Here is a 13,736-nt window from a genome sequence, read left to right on the forward strand (position 1 = left end):
GGACTCTGGTGCCAGACCAGGTCGAACCATGACACAGAAACTACTTCAGGGCTTACATCCCAGGGGCTTTAAAACAAGGAATTGGTTACTTGGCTGAAGGAGGAGCTTGAAAGCCATTGAGGATGGTGAGGCCACCCACAAACTGACAGCAGGAACCGGCATCACTCGTGGACAGGAGGGACACAGGCGTGAAGCCAGGGCTGTGTCACCAGGCAGAACGGCACCCGGGAGGGGCCGTGTGGATGCCACAAGAAGTTGGAGCACAAGAGGTCTGCTCTCTTGCTCCAATCTCGCGGGGAGTCCCACAGGAGCCCGAGGAAGGGCAGCCCCCGGGGGTCCGTCCCCCATAACCCAAGGCAGAGCCTGAGAAGGGGGAGAAGAGATTTGAGAGCAAAAGAGCCCAAGACTGTTCCACCCTTCCTCAAACATTATGGTGCAGACCCAGGCATCTTAGATTCTGACTGAGCACATCTGCAGCTCGCAGGTGATGGTGATGCTGCTGGTCCAGGAGCCACACATTGAATGGCAAGTATCTGACTGATCGAAGTGAAGGACGAACTATAATCTGAAGGAACGCAGCCACCCACACTCCTTCCAGGAATAAAAAACACACACTCACGTATAAGCCTCTCAAAGAAGAATGAGAAACAAATGCTGGAAGGTAGAGGAAGGACAAGACCACCACCTGCACAACACTCCGTGTTACTTCTCCCATCGCACCATCAGATCGGTATGCTTCCAGGTCGTTATGGGCTGAATTGTGTCCCCCTCAAATTCAGCTGTTGAAGTCCCACTCCCCAGAACCTAATAATTACACTAAAATGAAGCAGTTAGGGTACAGTCTGCCCAATGTCCTTATAAAAAGAGGCAATGAGGATACAGAGGGCGACCAGCAGTGCAGGCACACTGTGAAAAGGCCATGTGAGGACACAGAGAGAAGGGAGCCAATCACATGCCAAGGAGAGAAGCCTCAGGAGAAACCAACCCTGTCAACACCTTGGTCTTGGACTTATAGTTTCCAGAACTGCAAGAAAATAAATTTCTGCTGTTTAAGCCCCCCAGTCTGTGATATTTCATATAACCACCCTAGCAAATTAATATAAAGGTCCTGGTTTTTGTTTCTTGATATTACTTTAATGCAGTTAAGTTTTTGCTGCATGCCTATTTTGTGAGAAGCAGAGTTCTAGAAGGTGGCTCATAGGATGATAAAGAGACAGTCCTTGCCCAGACCCTGCTCCTATTCAGAGGGAGATATCAAGGCCACCAACCTCAGATTATGATGGATGCTGTGACAGAGGTAAAACCAAATGTTATAAAGGCCCAAGGAGAACAAAATCATTCCAGCTGGGAAGTGGGGGCAAAGTGAGACCAGAGAGAGCGCTTCCACATGGATTCTGACAGGCCTACAAAGGGGAAGGAAGCATCTGGAATAGTGGAGCAATGCAGGCAGAGGCCAAGAAACACTCAGAGACCCAATGCACAGGTATGTGCTAGGACCAGCAAGACTTCTGGAAGCACAGGTGGGATCCCAGGGGTCCTGGGGCAGGGAGAATTGTCAAAGTAAATAGGGAACAGAGGAGACCACTGCCTCTGGGAGTCTGAAGTTTAATTTCCAGAAAATGAAGATTAATGAAAATAAGGTTAAGGGGCAAGAGAGTGGATATACGGAGTACATTACGACAATAATTAAAACTCTCATTGCCTAACTGCCCAAGAACGGCCTCCTTAAGATTAACATACTTTGTACCTTCATTGGCCACTTTCAAAATAACTCCAAGCACTGTATTATGTCTTAGCCTATTAACTTGGATCTAGAGTAGAGGTTGCCATCCACCCTGATTTCCATGCTAGGAACCAGGGTATGTGACAGTTGTGGGTGTCATGACCCAGTGAGTCAGAAAGAGAATGGAAGCCTCTGACCCAAATCACAGATCAAAGCCTAGGGCTCTGTCATTGTCACCACGGTGCCACCAGCCTGGCTATAAACAGCCATCACCCTTTGTCAGAGCATGAATCTGGCCAACAGCCTTCCACTCTCCCTCCACCCTGACTCAAGAGGACCTTGGATCACTCATCCAGAGCAAGGGAAGCCACCTACCAAATTAAAAGAAGGGAACAAAGTTATTCCTTGGCTTGTGAGCATCCAGGAGCTCAAGATCTAGTGACTTCCAGGGAAATGAAGGGACTTTCCAAGCGTAATTCTGCCATTAAGGGAACTTTGCCTTACACACTGAATGAGACTCCTACCTCTGCATGAGAGGGGGTTCCCATATATTCCTGAAGCAACTCTGCGTGATGTATGCCGGTAGACTAATCCCGGGTCTTATAACTGAAGGAAGAGATACAAGCATACGGCACAGGTGGCTCGATACCGACAAAGATCATCATTCTGATGACTGAGAAGATGGGTTATGCTCCTCTCCTTAGTCCTCTCTTCAAACATTATCCATGTGTGTCCTCTGAAATGACTCACTGATATACTTGGACAAGAAAAAGCAACAAGGCAGGCACTCATGGTGCCAACAAACACCGAATCAGCCCTCACCTCTCCCTTCAATCCCCTGGATATTTTAACTCTCTTTGTTCTTTTCCCCAGAGGTCTCTCCTTGCATGTTCAGAATTTGGGGCTTGAAAAGGCCAGAATTTGGGACCTGAAAAGGACAGTAACTGGCAAACGGGCAGAGTCAACAACTGGGTCCTGACCACGAACATAATTCTGGGAACTTGATGGTTCATTGGGCCAGTCTATAAAATGTGCAAATCTCTAGAAGAGCAAGTTCCCAGACTTTGAAGACTCACATTTTAGCATGGGCATGTGTAAATGAAACCACTGATCTCAAAGAGGGTTGTACATTTACACCCTTGGCATCACCTTATTGCGAAAGAAGTATACTTCTTTCCCCCTTGATTTTCAGCTCAGCCAAGTGACCTGCTTTGGTCAACGTGATGTTAGCAGGCACAGTGCAAACAGAAGCTTGAAATGTGCTTGCACAACTAGGCCTGCCTGTTTGTACCTTGGCCAAGACCATGAGAGAGCATGCCCCGGACAACAGCTGGTCCAAGAGGATGAGAGACATGTGGAGCAGACCTGGAACCTACCCACAGCCTGGACCTGAGCCCAGCCAAGCCAGGTTCATCCAGCCAACCCCCACCCTAATCTATACATGCATGAAGGGAACTGCTGTTTTAAGCCACTGGGTTGGAGTGAATTCTATACAGCATGATTGAAGCAAAAGCTGACTGAGGGAACAGTCTGACAAAAGAAACATGAGAAAGGATTTCATAAACTACACAGATACAAACTCATCGGATAACAATCCCTTTCCTCATCAATTTCCAAAGAATGTTTTCAAAAACAGCATTTGAGTAGCTGCTTTCTTTTTCGTTTTTTTAGTTTTTTGGGTTTTTTTTACCTCAGGCCTCAGGTACTGTCTTCCAATAAGAGAGGAAGACAGCCCTTAAAATATCAAATGACTACAGATTTAAAACACAAATACCAGTAGAGAAATCCAAAATGGGCTTGCAAGAGCATGAGATGGAAAAATGTGAAATATCATTAGCCTTTCTCATAACCTTTAATACCTAGCACACATCACATTTCCACTCTCCGCATCTTAAAAGTTACTTAAAAAATAAAAAGGTTTATGAATAATGGACTTGCAGGACGGCTTAGCTTCAGAGCCCAAAATCACCGTCGGAGGAAAAGCGGAACAAAGCAGCTGACGGGTTCATCATGGCGGCTCTCAGGATGCATCCCTCCACAGAGCAGTTACGAAACCGCGCCTCCAGGGACCAGGACTGCCCACAGCAGAAGGCCGAGGCTGAGTCTTCCATGTACTGGCACTGCCTCCTGTGCTAACTGGCATTACACGCAGTGATTTTCAGAGCTAACTATTCGGTTTCTCTCTTCCGTAAATGGAACAGATTTCCAGCCTCTCTCTGCAAATTCGCTGAGGAAAGTGCACATTGTGCCATGAAAGGTCAAACGACGTGGGCTTCAGAGGCAGGGACGGAGGCACTGCTTCTGAGAGATGATGCCGCTGCAGGATGAAAACTACCCACGTCTCGGGGGGTGTTTCACTCCACACCTGACTACCCCAAAATGCCAGTGAGCTCCTGGCTCGGTTTCCTGCACAAAAATCTCTCCCACAGGAAACGCTGAGGAAATACCTCAAGATAATACGACCCTATGACCAGAACCAGGAGGGGAGGAAAGAACGTCTGGACTCAGAAACCCTCACTCAGGGCAGTGCTTTCTGTAACCGGAAGTATCATCTCTCAGACCATCACAACCCACCCACCTCAAGAGACACAGTCTCTTCCAGCCCCAAAGCGGGCCAAGCCACCTAAATGGCACATGGAGAACTGAACACAATACGCTGCGGATCCCTCTCAGGGGTGAGACACAGAGCTAACTGGCTAAGCCAGGCCCTTCAAGAGCTTGCCCCCATGACACAGTTAAGTAGGTACCCTGTTTTCAGGTACAGGGGATCCAAGTTAGGCTTCTGCCAAGATGTGCAGCTAAAATTCATCTATCCAGCCTTGTCAATGGCAGAGGAGACTTCACTCCTTTGGGAAGCTTTGACTGAACCGGCCCAAAAACAAACCCAGGATTCAGTGATCTCTGAATCACCTTCTCTCGTAGGTGAAGTCAGACACTATCAAAGCTTATATTCAGGTCTGAACCTCAAACCTGGCATGGCTGACCCTCAACAGATAACTCAGGTTTCCTGCCAACCCAGCAAAAACTGGGAACATGAATAAAGACGTATTTTGAAGCATTTTGAGGATGAAAACTAGAGGCCACTGGTGACACCCTTCAGGAGGAGCCTCTCCAAACCGGCAGACCATCTCTATCTAGCCCTTGAGACACATAGATCAAAACTCCAATAGGAAATTACTAGATCAGAAATTTCTGAAATCTAGCCATGCTAATGCATGCATATTCTACAATATTGCCAAGGAATATATTTTTTTTCTCACCTAACATATCGCTTTTACATTGGGTTTAACAAAGGCAGGAAGGATGTCTTGAAAATTAAGGATGCCCTTGAATATTAAGGTGAGTTTAATATGTGCTAAGTCAAAAATGGAAAAACAACAAGTGGAAACAGCATCCCCTCTACATGTTAAAACACACAGAGCTTTAATGTCTCATAGCTACATTTTCACTCTGAAATCAAACCAGAACCCCAATCCCCCAAGTCACTGATCTTACCTTAAGCAAAGCACATAAATAGCCATATTTGAGAAAGAAAGAAAAAAAACTTTTACCTATTTAAGCCAAGATAGTAAGATTAAGGCACCTTATTACAGTCCTTACTTTCAAAATATTTTGGGTTTCATTCCATTTATTTGTCCATTCCTTGGTCAATTCTTGAACCTAAAAGGAAAAACACACATGTGTGATTGCTCCATAAGGAAATTACTGTGATTTTCTTCTAGAAAGTTTCCAAACTCTTAGAGCTTATGGAAGGAGGTACAATATATTTTTAATTAGACAGCAATTTCAATCCCTGAAAGAACCATCACCAAAGATAAATCAAACAAGCTGATCTCATCCTGCAACCTACATTAAGGCAAAGGAAAGAACAGGAAAAAAAATTTGTCAAGTTGCCTAGAGTTTTACAACATTCCTTTTCATGGTATACTAAAATAAAAGCTGCTTCCTTGGATATTAACCAAAAATGACAAGTTTAAGGATGACAATGTCCCATTAAATGGGTTACTTTTTCCTGATTATACTTTAGGTTCTAAAAAAACAGTGATTTATTTTTTTTCTAATTAGATGTGGTGATTAAATCACCTTGGATGCTGCAGTTTTCTTTAAGAGATAATCTGCTTTTTTAGCTAATTAATAGGGTTTATAAATCTCATTCTATCTTTTTTTTTTAAGGTAGCTCTTTAATTAACTCTTTTAGTAAAAGCAAAAATCTTTTGATAAAAATCAGCTTCTTTCCTGTCTGCTATAACTCAGGGGAAAAAACATCCCCAATTGTTGAACACAGCACAGTTGGAAATTGCTTCTCAAATTTAATGAAAATAGTCTGCTGGTTCCATAAAACTTTTTAAATGGTCCTAGTAAGTAATTCTAGTAAGTAACTCAGTGATACAGTACCTAACTGAGAGGTAGAAAAAGAGAATGTGTCCTGTAAAAAGGAATATCCCTGAAGCTAAAACAGAGTGAGGGGCGGGGTGGATGACGTGATTGGACAGAGGACACTCCGTCCTTTCAAAGCCTTTCTCCTCCTCTAATTAAGCACTCTGCCACCTTCACACTCCCATCCCATCAGAACCCACTGAGAAGTTAGCTTACTTAACTGGGCCAACGTGCACACTGGGATACACCTGCCTGCACGCTCTCCCAAGAGGAAGACACTTCGCACATGCCACTCAGTACCGTAACTGAAAGGGCATTCATGTCAGAAACCTTCCTGACAGAAAGCCTTTGTGACTGACAAGAACTGGAGAAACCGGAGCAACGGTTTACCCAAGAGGAAAACCAAAGCATATCTAACCCACCTATATCCAATCGTTCCGTGGTCATTCACTTTACTCCATTTACCCCAAATAGGGCTGGACTAAGTTAAAATCATATCTCCTCATTTTTACTAGTTAGTAAAGTCAGAATCCATCATCTTCTTGGTTAAAAATAAATAAAAGACACAGGACTGACATGGTCTAGCTTTGCTTTTCACGTTTTTAATGGTTTGTGAAGACTGTCGTTGCTGCCTGGGACTGTGCGTATGCTCCGGTCTTTCACCCCCGAGTGATGCCAAACTCAGTCTCTGATGCTAGCAATTAAAGCACGTGGCTATCGGGGTTCGTTTTGGAGAAGCTTTCAGAGAGACAATAGTCTTATGCCTTCTCTCCCTATAGGAGAAGAAAAGATTGGTGTATGGAATTTACCAGTTTATGATAATAATCAGTTAACAGATTCTCACTGGCAATTTATCTGAGAAACACAGGATTCAACAGTAAATGCTTCTGCATTTCACCAACAGGTATGTTCTCCCTGAAGAAACGACAAGCCAATCAATCCTTTTCCAATTCAATCAAATAATTCTAGCTTTCAACAAATTGTTAAGTATGCCTTGAGTTGATTTTACTATTGAATTTAAAGCAAATGATCTTCATCTATAAAACAGACAAACGTGGGATACCACCTCTAACAAATGATCAGGTGATAAGATTTACAGACAAGCAGATAGCAAACAATTGTAAAAGGTCAGCAAAAAAATAGATTAAAACTTACAAATTGTTATGAACGAGATAGGTAGTCATTTCTGTCACAGCATGTGTAATGCATTTAAATTAAAATGTTTATTGGTTTCTATTAACTTGCTAGGTATTCCTGAAAACGATTATTAAGAAACAATTTAAGACTATATCCGGACATTTCAGAGCACTCGAAATTAGAATTCGAGTACTAAAATATAAAATTTCATGAGACAAATAGGGATTAAGAATCTAATGTTTTTACTAATGCTATTATCAGCAAATTCATCAGCAGAATTATCTAGGGACTTGTCAACAAGTTCCTAACTACAACCCAATTTATATTTTCAATATGGTGTATTCTTGAAAAGCTTACCAACAGAATCCAATTTTCTTTCTCAATCTGTTTTAACCATTTGGCACAGTGAACAAAATCCAATCCTGAAAATGTTCTCAATGCCTATTTTGCTTTCCAAAGAGGAGTATTTAAAAAAAAAAAAAAAACAGAAAGAGTGTAGAACCAGGTCAGCCATGAGACGTCGGGGCCACGACATCGCCAGAGCTGCCCTCTCTGCCAGTCACTCCCTGCCACTCGCTCTTCCTGCCTCAACTCTCACTAGCTTAAGGGAAGCTATGCATCTACCCGGGATGGATTCTCCAAGGGCCGCACTTCCCACCAGAAACAAAGTAAAAGGATGACAAAAAAGCTAAACAGTGGTCATGCTTCAGCTATGGTGAAGCTGTGAGGACCACTGCTGTCTCATGAATGCTGAATGTGGCCTCCCTTGACCCAGGGCTCCCGTCTGCCCCGAAGGACCCAGTGGCCTACCTGCTTCATCAGCACGGCCTGCATGTGAATTTCAATTGCAGTTAACTATCATGTACCAGACATTTAGTAAGTCATAAAGAACGTGATAAGACACATAAAAAGTCAACTATTGTGCTTCTTTATTTTTTTTCAATATTTTATTTATTTGAGAGAGAGAGAGCACACAAGCGGGGGTCTGGGCAGAGGGAGAAAGAGACTCCCTGCTGACCACAGAGCTGGACAGGACAGCGGGGCTCCAGCTCGATCCCAGGTGCCTGAGATCATGACCTGAGCTGAAGTCAGATGCTTAACTGACTGAGCCACAGGAGCCCCAACTGTGCTTCTTTAAAAATGGGGTGAGGCAGAGGAAGGGTTAAGTGAAATGAAGAAAGAAAATGAGTTTCGAGCAGCAAGTACCAAAAAAGCATGCAATTAAAACAAAAGCAAAAGTTAGGATTTAAAAAAACAACAAGTCGAGGTATCACTTACTCTTGCTTCATTCTGCTGAAGTTTTTCCTCCATACTTAAGGCTGTGGGGGAGTCTAGGAGGGCAATCTACAATTTAAGCCATAAAAGAGAATAGCAATTAGTAAACAGCAATTATCTACAGGAAGGATTTGTCCATAATTGATAAATTATCAAAAATAAACACATAAACTATTAAGCAGAGGTAAAACATATTGTCCCACACTCGCCAAAAAGTATCAGTCATCACTAAGTCTTTAATCAGTATTTCATATCTCATATCATATCTCATAACATTCAAAACCAAGGCATCCTAGCAAGCCTACATTTGCAATACAAATCAGTAAAGCAAAGGAAAAAGACAAACATGTAACATACTGACATTTTGCCAAAATCAAACACAACCTAAATCCCTAGATCTGAAAGGATTCATCTGTTTTGAATACGCACAATGTAAAAATTCAAGAAGAAGCATAAGTCTTGCTCAACCACAGGCTCCTGAGATTTACACATGTTGATACATGCAAACGAAATTCATTTATTTTCACTGCTGGATTATACTCCACATATGGTACGGCTACACCACAATCTACGTACCCATTTCTTTATCCATGTTGCAAAGGTGTAAATATTGACATGAGAATGATAAACACCAAAATCACGTTAGAAATGGGACAAGGTAGACAGAGACAGGCGAGGCAAAGGGAGCCAGGTGGGGCACACGGGGGCTCTGTGTTTGGAACTCATAATCTGAAAGGCAGGGACCTAGTACTCCCTAGGATGTCTTCAGAAATAAAAGAAAGGAGTCACAGAAAAGGTACAGATGAGAGCATAAAGTCAATGATACTGTAATAGCATTGTACGGTGACAGATGGCAGCTACCCTTGTGGTGAGCACAGCATGTAAAGAAGCTGAATCGCTGTTGTACACCTGAAACTAACGTTAACACTGTGTGTCAACTAGACTCAAATAAAAAGAGAGAGGGTCTTCCTCCCTCCCCATCCCACGGGCAACCAGTCTTACCCAATATGTTGTGTAAACCTGCAGTTTTTCTGGTCATATGCAAGCATATTTTTGTTGTCTTTTAAACAAATAGCATGAATACTATTCTGAACAATGCCATTTTCACTCAACAATGTATCTTGGAGAAAATTCAGTACAAATAAATCCACTTCATTCTGTTTTAACAATTCCAATGCACTGTATGGTATTCCACTGTATGGATATTCCATAATTTATGTTAGTACTTTCCTCTTAATGGAAATGCAGGTTTTTTTCTAATCTCCTGTTTTATCACCAATGCTAGAAATGACTATCCTATACCAGTTGCCTACCATATACATAGCCGTACTGATAAATTCCTCGGAGGGAATTTATGAGTCATTTATATGCATCATTTTCTTTTTAATTGCCAAGTTGTCCTCCTCAGAGACTGTAGCATTTTTTCATTATTATTTACTTTCCAATTTCTGTTCAAATGAATGCAAGAGCCACAAGGTGATCTTCATAGGCTCAGTTCAACATTCAGGCTAACAAGACTACCAGGGGTCACACTCGGCCTCTGTCTACTCAGCAGACAGCAGAGCTAACGACAACAGCAAGGTCCTCGTGAAGTCTCTGCAACAGTCCTCACAGCTGTCAGGAGCTGTTGTCATCGGCCCTCTGGAAGGGCTAAGATTCAAACCCGCATGTGGGGTGCTCACCTTGGCTTAGAAGCCCCTGACCTCACAGGAGGCAACATCTCTCATAGAGGCATACCCTCCAAGGTCCACAAGAGACACACACAAGAGCACTGCACTCAGCGAAACCCAAAGCTAGTGTAGTTAGAAGAAACATGTTCAGGATTAAATAATACTCAGATGAAGTTCGTGTGTTAAAGCAATGACACTACATCGAAACTGCAGCAGTATCAACTCCACTAACAACCTTTACAAGCACCTGCTGCCTCCCGCCCTTGCCAACACACTCTGCAAACAAGCATTGTGATCTGTGCCCATCCGATAGGTTTTCTAAGAATTCTGAGGTATAATTTACATGCAGCAAAATACACAGCTTAATGACTACTTGTCGATGTCCCCAATTTCGTATATTTATTCATTTCACTATTCTTAGTATTTGCATTTACTGTATTTCAAGGGACACTGAGCATATTTTCATAGATTAGGAACCATCTGCAACTTTTTTCTGTGAACTGTGCTCATATGCTTTGTTCACTTCTATCAGCTCGTGTTCTTTCATCTTTTTTTAATATTTTATTTGAGAAAGAGAGAATGAGCAAGCACAAACTGGGGGGGAAGAGCAGAGGGAGAAGTAGGCTTCCTGCTGAGCAAGGAGCCTGATGCGGGGCTCGATCCCAGGACCCCGGGATCATGACCTGAGCCGAAGGCAGATGCTTAACTGACTGAGCCACCCAGATGCCCCTATCTTATCCTTGCAATAAAAGCTCTTTTCATAATAAAAAAGTGCATAAGTTGGCAATCTTTTTTTCCTGGTTTGTACTGATTAGAGCAAATTTTCATGGTGTCATGTAAATATACTATGTTCTTCCTTACCTTGGTCTATGCGAGCTCTCATGAAATGAGACAGAGTTATGGTTCCCTGTGGCAAATCTGGCTCTGTCTCCTGCTATTTCCTATAGTGTCGTTGATTTGTTTTCGTTTTTTTTCCTTTATTAAAGTTGACATCGTGTATGATTTTAATTATGAATTGCACTCTTTGCTGTAATAAAGTGCTTTTTTTAGGTATACATAATACACATAAAATGTAAAAACAACATAGTGCTGTTTTCATACTTCCTTCTTTCCCCTTTGAATTACCCACTGGGCCTGTGCTCGGTCTTACAAACATCATGTAACAGTTTTACTCTGTGACCCTCTTGGAGATGTGTCTATCTTAAAAGTTTACACGTGATGGCATTTCTATTATCTAGCTATCGTTTAAATTTTCTCTGTGACTCCAGCTACACAAACGAGAAATTCATTCTACTTCCATCTTCTCTTCTTGTCTTTCTTTGCCTCCTGACTTTTCTGGCTTACTTCATTTCTATATTGTTTAATTTTCTCATCTCCAAATACATTCAAGAGAAAAGGAGTTCACAGCCATTCTCTCTGCCAGATTCAAAGCAGAAGTCTGAAAACATGCTTTAAATATAACAAAAGAGAACACTTGAAAAGACAAGCGATCAAAATGCTAGACTTCATTAACCATCTGAGACGTGCACACTAAAATCCTTCTATAACACAACTCTGCATCCATCCGATGGCTACAATGAGAAAGGGACCATCCCATTTGTGTTACTGGGGACCCACAGCAGCTAGAGCTGGCACTTTCAGACACTGATGCTGGACTCACCTGGTAGAGGCTCTTTAAAAAACTGTCTGGCAGTATTTGCTAAAACTGAACTCATGTACACCTTCTGACCTACCAACTCCACCCTTAGGTATAACCCTAGCAGAAATGCATCGTACGTTCACTAAAAGACGTGGAGAAGAGAGTCAACAGCAGCACTAATGGCCCCAGAAAGGACTCCCCAAATGCCCATCAAAATTAGAATGGATAAATGAGCTGTGTACACACATACATATGTGTATGATGGAACTCAATACGGCAGTGAGAACAATCTACAACGACATGCAACAACGTGCATCAATCTCACAAACACAACATTGAATGAAAGAAATGAGATCAAAAGAGGATATACTGCGTGATTCCATTTACATAAAGAACAAAAATGGGCGACAATGAAGCCTAATCTATACCCTCAGAAGTCAGGGTAATGGTTACTCTCGAAGGAAATGGCAGGTAGCACCTGGAAAAGGGACATCAAGGGGGTATTCCAGGGTGCTAGTAAGTTCTGTTCCTTCATGTGGGTGCAGGTTAGATGGATGGATTCAGCTTGAGAAAATTCACTGACCTGGATCCTTATAATATGTAATTCTCCTGTACGTACACAATTCTTCAATAAAGAGTTCACACATATGTATGTATATACAAACTGCTACATAATATCTGTATATCTCTATGTCGTAGAAGCAAATACATGTTCGATTCTTGTGATTTACATTGTGCTTTTGAAACTGGTGCACACGGTATTCTGCATTGGCCAATATGTAAACTTGTTAAAAGGAGGAGTTGATTTTTACTTAGCTGTCCTTAAACAAATAATGGAACTTTGATTTGAATAATATTCTCAATGAACCATGGCAGCATTCGGAATATTGTAGGAACAGAGCAATGTCATCAGAAAAAATTATACAGAGATTTTTAATGGGCACTTAAAAACACCTGCTTATTTTATTGAGCATCACAAATTTAATTAATTTAGGATAAGCCTGTATTGTCTCACAACAATTTATAGTTTCATAGTGTGATAAATTATTTTAAATTGGGATTCCTGTTTTTATTATAATGCATTAAGTTTAACAAAGAATTTTATCTTCAATGCACTCTAAAATAGACTTAACTATCTTTTCCATCCTCACCCTCAAAACTACAGCAACAAAAATACTCCTTCAATTACAGCGCGGCCTTTGGTCATGAAAGAAGATTAAAAGGCAACTGGTATACACAATACCTCTGAAGACATTCCTTAGACAGAACATGTAAAAGTTTTAATAAATTAAAGTTTCCTGTCCATATAAGGTTCCCTTCAAGGATTTCCTCAGTTTAATTTTAAAAGGCTGATCTTCTTTTTTCCTTCATTCCCGTAACTTAGCAAATCATTAAGTACAAGTTGCACCAAGAATTTTCCAAATACTTACCTTCACATATAATAGTTTGGGTGATTCTAACAAATCGCCCTTAAATGTTCACCTCAGGTAAGTAACATTTTAACAACACTGAAAAAAAGATCCCAATAACATGGTGTACAAATTAAAATGACTATCATGATTCGTGTCATAAGTTAGGGGAGCCTGACAACATCACATACAGCTGGACCATTCATTCAGGCAGCCTCCTTTCACACACAGGAAAGGTCCACATCAAAACGTAAACTAGACACGGAGATATTTCTAAGCGCATGAACAATTCCGAGTCTGCCACCTTACGGGAAAGAACTGTCAGGTGTATTTCAGGACACAGGAAACTCAGTGAGGTTTTCATCCTGCTGATAGTTTCATGGGCCAAACCACTTACAGTATGTCAAGGGCTTCAAGGGCCATATATTCTTAGATGAAAAGCTGCTCTAGACAGAGCACTCTGCATTTAAAGAAGAGCATTTTTTTTTAATGATACACTTAAGCCA

At 41.8% G+C, this 13,736-nt stretch overlaps 1 protein-coding gene across 5 annotated transcripts in view; it reads right to left on the reverse strand.

Annotated features, from left to right (window-relative positions):
• KIF16B (kinesin family member 16B) overlaps positions 1-13,736 on the reverse strand; it is a 290,550-nt gene that overhangs the window by 220,245 nt on the left and 56,569 nt on the right. For all 5 annotated transcript variants that reach the window (XM_019801572.2, XM_019801575.2, XM_019801573.2 and 2 more), the window contains 2 exons: positions 8,516-8,581; positions 5,324-5,383 (listed from right to left, as the gene is read on the reverse strand). In XM_019801572.2, coding sequence (XP_019657131.2) covers positions 5,324-5,383; positions 8,516-8,581 — 126 coding nt within the window. The remainder of the gene's footprint in view (positions 1-5,323; positions 5,384-8,515; positions 8,582-13,736) is intronic.

Source organism: Ailuropoda melanoleuca, chromosome 13 (assembly GCF_002007445.2).
Source record: "Ailuropoda melanoleuca isolate Jingjing chromosome 13, ASM200744v2, whole genome shotgun sequence".
Taxonomy (NCBI): domain Eukaryota; kingdom Metazoa; phylum Chordata; class Mammalia; order Carnivora; family Ursidae; genus Ailuropoda; species Ailuropoda melanoleuca.